The 10,548-nt window shown below is 41.8% G+C and overlaps 1 protein-coding gene and 1 pseudogene across 1 annotated transcript; one reads left to right on the forward strand and one right to left on the reverse strand.

Moving 5' to 3' along the window:
- Positions 1–814: 814 nt before the first annotated feature.
- Positions 815–2,445, forward strand: LOC109481478 (leucine-rich repeat-containing protein 15-like). Its single transcript, XM_019784061.1, has 4 exons — positions 815–835; positions 1,058–1,323; positions 1,702–1,893; positions 2,415–2,445. Exons 1-4 carry the CDS (start codon positions 815–817, stop codon positions 2,443–2,445), a joined length of 510 nt encoding a protein of 169 aa, XP_019639620.1.
- A 4,398-nt stretch (positions 2,446–6,843) lies between these two features.
- Positions 6,844–9,623, reverse strand: LOC109481479 (annotated as a pseudogene).
- Between the last annotated feature and the right edge of the window lie 925 nt (positions 9,624–10,548).

Here is a 10,548-nt window from a genome sequence, read left to right on the forward strand (position 1 = left end):
TTACGGTCGCCTTTTTGATTCTCCAGGGGGAACTTAACAAAATGAGCCTTACTAATATACTCTCTACGTAGAAGCCTGTACTATAGTATAGGTATCGTATGTCTTAGATTAAGCATTAATGTCTTATATGTCTTATGCTGATCCAATTTCAATTTATCATTATGTGTAGGTTTTCGGTTTTCTTTTTACATACCCCTAATGGATGAGGTATTGTATTTGTTGTATTACTGTGTCCGTGTTTCTACTCACAAAGCAGGATGGCTTAAATCCGCACAACACAGTATTTATGGGCGAACCCCGTAGTCAAAAGTAGTCCGGGCACAAAGTAGTGCTGCACAATACCAGAGAAGGGTGCAGAGATTGTTTTGTGCATGGCATCGAGATAGAACCTGTGGTAAATGTTAGAGGAATATGTCAGTTTTGAGACTGTAAAAGTTGAATTATGGTGCGTGTTCAGTCGGCGTAGATTTGCGCTTGGATACTTGTCCCGCCTAGTACTGTGCCTCGGCTGCAGTTCCATGACCTCCGCAGTGGCGCTAATAAAAGAGGGCATGAGAAAAGAACTAGCCGGCAAATCTAAGCTCATTTTCACATATTTTGTACACTATACCCTGAAATTAAACATATCAAAAATCTGAAGTGCAAAGTTGCCGAAATCTCAACAACCGTTTGGATTTGTGGAATAAAATTTGGCCAAGTTTCACTAGTTCTATCGTATAAACGAAAAAAACTTCAAGGTCAAGTTCGTTTAACGGGATGAGGTCCGCTTTCTCTGATATCTATTTCTTTTTTCTTTTTTTGTTTAGGTGGCAACATGGGCAGGAAGCTGCGACAGGTACTAATTTTCCTTCTGATCATCCTAAAGGAGCCCAACACGCCAGAATCAAGCTATTTATGTACTTCACGGGCCTGTCAATGTACAGGACAGCGCTCCACCAGCCTCCCTCAGCACCTCCCAACATCAGTCCCCAGATTCAGTTGTGTAAATAACAAGATAACTAGTGTTCCGCGTACTACATTCTCAAATCTAAAATTTCTGCAACAAGTGTGCCTTCAGGGCAACCATATAACTCACATCAAGTCAGGTACATTTTCAAATTTACTTAGCCTCAACAAGTTGACCCTGTCTCGGAATCAAATATCTTACATTTATCCAGGTGCATTTACGAAACTACCCCAGCTTCAAGTTTTAAAGCTGTATAGCAACAAGATAACTGAAATACAGACAGGGACGATTTCAAATCTACTCAGGCTCCGATGGTTGTCATTGCAGTATAATCAGATAACTTCCATAGAGTCACATACGTTCTCAAACCTACCACAGCTAGAATATTTACAGCTGTTCAACAACAAGATAATTCACATCCAGCCATTTTCAAATCTACCCTGGCTCAAAAAGTTGCAACTTAATTGTAACCAGATAACCCACCTCCGGCCACATACATTCTCAAATCTTCCCCGGCTCCAAGAGATGTCACTTTTTTCTAACCGGATATCCCACATCCAATCAGGTGCATTCTCAAATCTTCCCCGGCTCCAAGAGTTGTTACTTTTTTGTAACCAGATAAACCACATCCAACCAGGTGCATTCTCAAATCTACCTGAGCTTCGAAAGTTGTGGCTAACATCCAACAAGATAAGCAGTATTGGGGCCGGCACGTTGTCAATCCAAACGTTAGTACCAGAGTCTAACAAGTTCAGTCACATCCAGTCAGGTACAGGCACAAATTTATCCAACCTCGAGTCTTTGAATCTGGCCTGCAACAGGATTACTTGCATTCCTTTTGGTGAATTCTCAAATCTACCCAAGCTGACATCTTTGGACTTGTCTTTCAATAAGATAACTTACATTCAGTCAGAAACATTCTCAAATCTGCCCAAACTCAAATATTTGCGCCTAAATAACAACCAGATATCCACATTTTCACTGACAGCTTATAGCGTGTTGGCATCTTTTTCTACGGTTAACATTAACAACAACCCCTGGCAGTGTGATTGCAGGATGGTTCCATTTCGGCAAAAAATGATCATAAAATCGCCTTCCCTGATAAAACAGATTACATGTTACCAACCCTCCCACTTCTCCGGACAAACGTTTGAATATATTGATTCCAAAGATCTGAGCTGTGAAGACTCAAAATCAACGCCATTTCTTGATATACCGAAATTGTGTACTTCAACCGTATTGGAAACATCTCCTTCATTTGGTACTACAAGAAGTATCACTAGCCCTAAATCAGGTCCTCTAGACTCCACCTTTGCTACACTTGGAGATGACAGACAAACATCCTCCTCATCGACAGTTCCAATGCCTTTAATTGACACATCTGAAAGTATCACTAGCCCGAAGTCAAGTCCTCTAGACTCTACCGTTGCTACATTACCAGTTGATGCTCAAACTCCATTCACCTCAGTTACATATACAGCATCAACACCTTCATTTAGTGATGCTAAAGGTAGTACTAGTCCAAGATCACATCTAGATCTTACAGGTTACAACTTTACCAGACTGGCTAATAAACAATCTCAACGTGCTAATGACAGCTGTTGCAATGACACTGCCACTTCTCATTATCACTGGTATTTCAAACGCAGTGTCAACTCGGCGTTTGTCAAAGAACCGACTGGGGATACCAATAGGAACAGGAAAATACATGATACAATTCCGGTACCAACTTCAATTCTAATCGCTATCACGGACACTTCACATGAACCAGGTACCAGTCGACTATTATTATTATCTGTTATCATTTGCAGCGGAATAATAACTCTCACTGCCACCATCATCTGGTGGAAAAAGAGTGTTGTTTATCCTCCTTCAGCCCAAAACCTACAATTTGTTTTTCACGCCAACGGTTTATACCCTGTTGGCCATGGTCTGACACATGGTAACACGAGAGGTCAGAACCAACATTCACCTGAATATGAAGACGTTGACAACGATCATGATCAGACAGGGCAGGGCCAGTCTCGCAATAACACTGAATCACACACTAACACCACTGAAGCATTAGTGACCAGTGGACATGATCAGACAGGACAGTGCCAGTCTCACAACAACACAGAATCACACACAAACACCACAGATGCAGTAGGGGCCACTGGACATGCTCAGACAATACAGGATCAGTACAGGCCCAGCATTGAAATCCTGGGCGCAAAAAAGAATCCATATTACGGGACACATGAGACTGCCTCAGGGCTAAATGCCGAGTACAGTGTTAGCCAGTCTCAAGCCAGTTCTGACTCCAACACAAACCCAAAATCTACCGTAGTGACCGGTGATCAGACAGGGCAGAGTCAGTATAAGGTGCAGGCTGGCGTTGAGGTCTTGGATGTAAGAAATCCATATTATAGTAGAGGCAAGACTGCATCAAAGCTGAACCCGGAGTATGGTGTCATGGGCCAGTCTTAAACTGTTACTGAATCCAACATAAAACCCATGGCTGATGATGTGACCAATGCTCATTATCCGACAAGTCATCACTGGGTGCTTGGATACATAATAAACCCATAACAAAGGATAGGTCAGAAAATACTAATTCTCAAGTCGTGCACCAGTTTTGAGCCTACTAACCCCAACACAACCCTAGCTTTCCTCTAGTGACCAGTTGACTTGATTATACAAGGAAGGGTCAAAGCCTAAGGTCATCACTTATACCTTGTAGTAAAAAGACATATTATAGCAAAGCTATAGCCTGTCTCAAAGATGAATGTCGTGGGATAGCCTCAGGCCACTTGTGAACCCAACACTAACCCCGATACTGTTGTAGTAACCAGTGAGCATAATCTGATCAGTATGAAATATCACTGAATCAAAAAAAATATTTTAAAAATCTATATCACACGACAAAAAAGGACTGCCCTGAAACTAAACTCTGTGTACACGCCATGGACCAGCAGTCTAAAACCATTCAGTGAACTGAAATTAATTGTTACAGAAACAGCACAGTTTCTCATCCATTGTTACTATTTGATTTGGTACCGTTATGATATTGATCAAATTATTGTTTTTTATATTACTTATTGTTATTAAAATTACTTATTGTTTTTTATTATTACTATTTGATTTGTTACCATTATTACATTTGTCAATTAATTTAGTCGGGGGAAGATCACGGACAAGCCATTATGGCTTTTTATCTTTCCCCTGCATATCCTATTTTACTGTAATATGTTCATTTTATTGTTCTTCTCTTTGATTATATGCGAATAAATAAATAAATGAATAAATAAAAAAATACTCTAGAAGTTAGTGATCAGTGATTAGACAGAGCGTTAGGTCAGTTTAAGGTCAAAACTGAATCACTGCAAATGTTTGAAAGCTAAATTATATGTACAAAGCCGTTCTAATTGATTATATTGATGACCATTGTCATGTTAGTGAATATGGAATATGGTGATCCTGGCTTTTTTTATGAATTATCTTCGTAATGTACAGCCATGTAAAAAAAAATGTATTTGGCTACATGTAGAGCTAACATACAAGTGTGTGTGGCCTTGCCGAAGCTCTCTTCAACCAGTAACTTGATATCAGTTCTAATTAATGTAGTAATATTATTAGAATGTTGAGAATGATTTCCACTCTTTGTTACGTTTTAAATGTATTTTTTAAGAACTATTGATGTTTTATGGCGCCGGTGAAATGTTTTTTTGTGTAAATGAGGATGCAATAGTTGAAATTTTTGACTGTCACAGTAATTGTCTAGGGAAATAAAAAATTCCTTCTCAAGTAACTACGTGCGATGCACCCTGAAGCAACTTTGGTGGCTTGTTATTATATATTATTCTGTGTGCATAGGATTCGTAATAAAATGTTGTTGTGTTAAACTTTCTGTTTCATTTCTGTGCCCATACAACATAGATGTAATGTCTTAGGCCACACCAGTTCTCGGATTTTTTTAGAACAAATATGACGCAGCAATAGGGCGAAAAAACTATAAAAAATAAAAACACGTCTAGTCATCCTTTCATAGCCCTAAATGCTAGTATAGGAGCCATGAAGTCAACACAAAAGGCTGGATTAATATTCAAACAATGAATTTTGAACTTTTATTAATCCAGCATTGATAGATGAAATAACTAAAAACTAGGAAGGACTTTCATGAACTGTTGGGGGTAGAATATGAGCATTTTTTAGTTGATTCAGAGCCAGAATTTTTTTTTGGCAAATCAGAAAAAAATCAAGAGGCGAATGCGAGAACCAACAAGTCAAATTGGTGTGGCCTTATATGATAACGTTCGATCTTATCTCGACGCCACGCCTCCCAAAAAACCAAGCTTTTTTTTAACAAGCAATGTTAACATAGAGGAGCCATCAAGGTCTAACACAGGTGAAACAATAAAATCCGTAAATAATTTCATCAGGTTGGTAAACGAATGAATAGCAAAGTTCTTTAATCACAACCATTTATTTTTACGAGCTGACATTTCGAAGACCGTCTGTCATCTTCATCAGGGCAATTCTGATTGGTTTACTGTGCACTGACTCTAGATGTTACTTGATAATACCCTGTCAATCAAAACCCTGAGATTAATTCTCCACCCACTCCCAACTCTTGATGTTTAGTTCAAGATACATCAAAACGCCAAGCCAAGAAAAAGACATTTGGTTTCAGACTGTCATCTGACTAAAACTGGGCCCTCTGCACAAGCGCCTAATACAGACCTTTGTCTTGAACGATCTGTGGTCCCCTACATGCTGTAATGATTTCCCTAGCAGTATTACCATGAGGTAAAACAGAGCCTGTGTCTGTGTGCGCGCGCGCGCGAGCATCCAACTATCAACAAGACTGGCAATGAAAACATACACTGCCATGGCGACGGTGGTTACTGTTATAGTTATTGTTTGTATGGCACTGCCATCATTTTAAGATTTTGAGGAAGACTTGGTACCTGTAAAGTCTAGACAGATACAGTGCACTTCTCCCGAGTGTATAGTGAACGAGCCCCCGTGTTACAGAAAGAAAGCCATCCGGGGAAAAGAGGTCTTCCCAAGGGTTTCCAGGAATGTGGGAATATGTGATGTGTGTCAGAGACATGCCTGTGGACATTCCATTCCTAGGATCCTGTGGACAAAATGCCTGTACAATTCCTACAATTCTGCACAGAATACTGTACCATTAGACTCCTCCCTGAGACGTCGCCAAAAAGAAGTAACTAATCTTATTAGAAGTACTAGTACCAATGCTCGATTAAGTCTTCGCCATTCCCTTTATTCCATCCTTAAATACAGCCCGGCGCCATCATTCAGAACATTTCCTAACGTTCTATCCCATAGAATCCCTTTTTCATCAGTTCCCATCCATTCCTTTCGACATTGTCTACTAGACGTATAACTTTCTTAGTCCTTCATTTCTGTATAATTCTGCACGAAGTTTTCATTCGTTAACAACCCTCTGACTTTCCCTACCGTCTTTCTCTTAAGTTTCTCAAAATCTCAGTGCTTCTCTTGAAAGCCCAGTGAAGGTGAAAAATGTGAAATAAAAACATAACGTGTGTGCCACCTGTATAAAAAAGGGCAATGGAATGTATGTTGTATGGTTTTGTTTCTACTAGTTACTTACGGGAGCGGAAGTATTGTTTTGGGTGGCGCTGGGAATTCGGTTTGTTTGTTCGGGTTCCGCAGTTAAAAGGATCATGTAATAGTAAAGTAGCTTATGAGTAATAATCCATAGTTTAATGTACTGTGTAATTCATCCAAGGCTAATAAACAAAGTTGGATGTATGGAGGGTGAGAGGTATTGCGTATGTCAAACAACCACCTCAACAGTCTCAGTGATGGAAACCCCAAAACACTTGCTAGAACTCTGAAATCTCCAATTTCGTGTCTCTGGATATTAGCTAATGACCTGAGGCCCTTATGATCGGAAGCATGACCATATAGTCTCCCTCTCCTTGGGAACACGTGCTTCCCACGTGATCGTGCACGTGCTCAACGCCTGACCGCATTCTGCACACATGATTGGTCCGTTCTGTCGTGACGTCATCATCTCTTCTATCACGTAGGGAAAGGTTCCTGATCTGACGCCATCTTTGATTGTACCCATTTTGATACGAATTCGTGGTCTGCGAATTCGGCACTGATTGATTGTTCAGCGGCGCTGACTGCGATGTCCTGGCAGAGATCAGCATATACTCCTCACATGTCCGAATAAGTCTAGCGGTTTCCTCGTCCAATCCATGCCCATAACCCTCGCTGTTTCCTTGGTTGTTATAGAAGGGTGATTTTCCCTTTCTCTCCTTCTTGGGTAGCTGAGGGGGGATGTGACTTCTCACAGCGTCTTGTATGGACGTATTTGTTGTAAGGAGGGTGTCTGTGTGTGCGTGTGAGGTGTGATAGTGCCATTTTAAAAGTCTTGTGCGGAAGTTATTTCAATACTGGGTACAGTTGACGACGCATGTGTTCTATCATTAGCTACGGATAGAAGTCTCAAATCGTGTGAAACGGTATGAACTCTCGTGTTATCTGATGTACGGTGGTTGTAATGCTTGCTCTCAAATGACGGACCGCCTTTCTGCTTTCCTACAACTCTGCACGTTTCCGGTAGGGGGCGTTCTTCTACGGCAATGACTGCTCCATTCTCTGTTGGAGGGGGTTCCCCTTTTACTGTAGGTTGTGAAGAAGATACAAATACCCCGGAACAGTCGGAAAGAGGTCTTCTTAATCTGGGAGAGCCAAGCCTAGGAGAGCATGAACCGCCTCTTCTTGGCACTTCGAGAAACTTTGACCCTGTGGACTGACACACCATTGCACTTTCATAACCTCCCGACAGGGGGCGTCCCACACTCTGCAGAGACTCCACACTCGAACCAGACTCGTAGGAGTAGGTGCTGGCTGAGTCGTACCCGTCGCTGGCGAATTGCCTCTGTAGTTTTAGGTCCTCTATTTCCTCGTAGACGTGCAGAAACTGGCGGAGAACGTCCACGTCAAGTGATATCAGGTCAATCTGGGAAAACAGAAGCGAAAAGAACAGGTATGAAAGTTTGGCATTGAAAAAAATGGTAAAATTCACAGATTAAGAATAAGGCCACATTAATCAATTTTTATGGATGACATCAGCGCGCGCATTAATTTTCGCCTTATTTTGAAAAAAAAAAATTTTGTTGCCCTCTGACAGTGGTCAACATGCAAAGATGTCTGTCACTATGGGCAAAGGTGTCTGTCACCATGCCAGAACGTGGATGGCAGATAGATATGAAGAGAGGAGATAAGACAAGGCTCTGATTTAATGTTATGTCCTTTACTTTAATTTGATGCATGCAGTGATGTATTTCATTCCTATTATATGTGATGGTGGCTGTGCGAAGTAAGCACCAAACCTGTACAATAGTTCAGATTTATGCGACATTGTGACCAATCCTTGCTGTGATGATTGACAACGAAGCTCTCTTTTGGGTCCTGTTAATTAGGGGTGTCGTGTTCTCACAGTATGACATGTAATTCATGTTATACATGTCATGACAATTGCCTGGGAGACCGGGATAGTTGTATAACATTGCTGAATCACAGTAGTCGGTGCACCAAACCTTATTTGTTAGAGTTTATTACGTGTAACAAATACATGTACAAGCGGAAACCAGATTTAACGTGCCTCGCTAGACTAAAGATGACTAAACGGTTTCTCTCCAATCAATTTTACTTCTATAATGCAACAAAAGCGGGGGCACAAAGAGAAAAAAAGCTGGAATAATTTCAAAATGAAATCCTATTTTTCACGGAGGAATGGCGATTATACAAAATGGCGGCACAATGGCGGCCCCGCGGATCTGTCGTCAAGGGACCAGACACCTTTATAATTATATCACCTTTGTCCGACCATAATGACGTTTTTTCACGGTGAATCTACCCAAGAGACAGCTATTTTGTATCGTGCCGTCACCATTGTGGCTGAAAATAAATATTTAGGAGATTTTGAGGGAAATCTCTGTCCAACATGGCGCTCCTCTGCAGTTAAAAGCGATGACAATACTAGTACTCAAAAAGTTTCGATCTTGTTCTCGTACTTGCAAGTTATGCAATGTCCTTGGTACTAACAAGTACTAACTACTAACTTGTGGCGGCCCGGAACCCACGGGTCCTGGATTCGATTCCACCTACATAGTCCTGCCACAAGTCCTGCATATCAGTGACTGGTCGATGTTTAAAGTTCCAGCTTCTTCCAGCCTCAGCTTCCGCCTAGCCCTTTTCTCAGTGAGGATGTCTCGTCTCCTGGCTTCAAAAGAGGAGACGGCTTTGTGGACGGTGTGTCGCCAGGTAACACGGTCAGCGGCCAAGGTAGACCACTGTCGGTGATTGATCTGGCATGCATTTAGAGTTGACTTGAGGTAGTCTTTGTACCTCTTCTTGGGAGCTCCTACGTCTCGGTGCCCTGAGGCCAGTTCTCCATACAGCACAATCTTGGGGAGACGATGTTCTTTCATTCTTGAGACATGTCCGGCCCAACGCAGTTGAGTTTTCAGGAGCATGGCCTCGATGCTGCACGTACCTGCTTTCTCAAGCACTTCGACATTGGTAACAAAGTCACTCCAGTGAATCTTGAGAATGGAGCGGAGGTAGCGTTGGTGAAAGCGCTCGAGGAGTCGTAGGTGTCGGCGGTAGATGACCCATGCTTCTGCGCCATACAGGAGTGTAGTCACTACAACTGTTCTATACACACTGGTCTTTCTTTAGGTTTCTGTTGCTCCAGACTCTCTTGTAAAGCCTCCCAAATGCACTATTTGCTTTTGACAGTCTGGTGTCTATTTCCTTGTCGAGCTTGCCATCTGAGGTAATTGTGCTCCCGAGGTAGGTGAAGATGTGGACTGGTTTTAGTTGAGACTGGCCAATAGAGATTTGTGGTGGACGGTACGCTTCCTTTGGTGGGGGCTGGTACAAGACTTTTGTCTTTTTTAGGCTGACTTCCAGACCAAAGAGACGTGCAGCCTCGTCAAAGCAGGTAGTTATACGCTGTAGAGCATACTGCTTAGGAAGATTGTGAAAAGGGTCGGTGCGAGCACACAGCCCTGCTTGACGCCATTTTGGATTGGAAATTTTCCTGACAGATCATTTTCGTACCTGACTTGGCCAAACTGGTTTTCGTGGAGCTGGATGATCATGTTCAAGAACTTCGGCGGGCACCCAAGTCGTTGCAATATTTGCCAGAGACCATCTCTAGACACAGTATCAAATGCCTTCGTGAGATCCACGAACGCTATGTACAGTCCCTTGTTTTGTTCGCGACATTTGCAATTGACGAAGGACAAACACCATGTCTGCTGTTCTCGAATACCATGTCACCTACTTACTAATAGTCTTCTACCACTCCTTGACCCCTGTGTGTGTGTTTGCGTGTTTATGTGTGTGTTTGTAATAGTACTTTCCTTACGAAAACACAATAGATTAGCTTTATTATCACTATGGACTAGCTCTGTTAGTAGAATTATATTTTAGTTCATGTATCTACCCGTTTCTTCTTTTTTTTTGCCATACATTGTACCAGTTACAGTTGTTGAGCAATAAAGTTTATTTGATTAGATCTATATACGGTTGCTATTGGGCTAAAGGAC

Source organism: Branchiostoma belcheri, unplaced genomic scaffold (genome assembly GCF_001625305.1).
Source record: "Branchiostoma belcheri isolate BF01 breed outbred unplaced genomic scaffold, Haploidv18h27 scaffold56, whole genome shotgun sequence".
Classification (NCBI taxonomy): Eukaryota; Metazoa; Chordata; class Leptocardii; order Amphioxiformes; family Branchiostomatidae; genus Branchiostoma; species Branchiostoma belcheri.

Bases quoted from the DNA above. Each gene is read 5' to 3' on its own strand.
- LOC109481478 (XM_019784061.1), top strand. From the start codon at position 815: ATGGGCAGGAAGCTGCGACAG. The intron at 836-1,057 runs GTACTAATTTTC...GTGTGCCTTCAG, and splicing joins TGGGCAGGAAGCTGCGACAG to GGCAACCATATAACTCACAT. The intron at 1,894-2,414 runs GCGCCTAAATAA...CATTCACCTCAG, and splicing joins CTGCCCAAACTCAAATATTT to TTACATATACAGCATCAACA.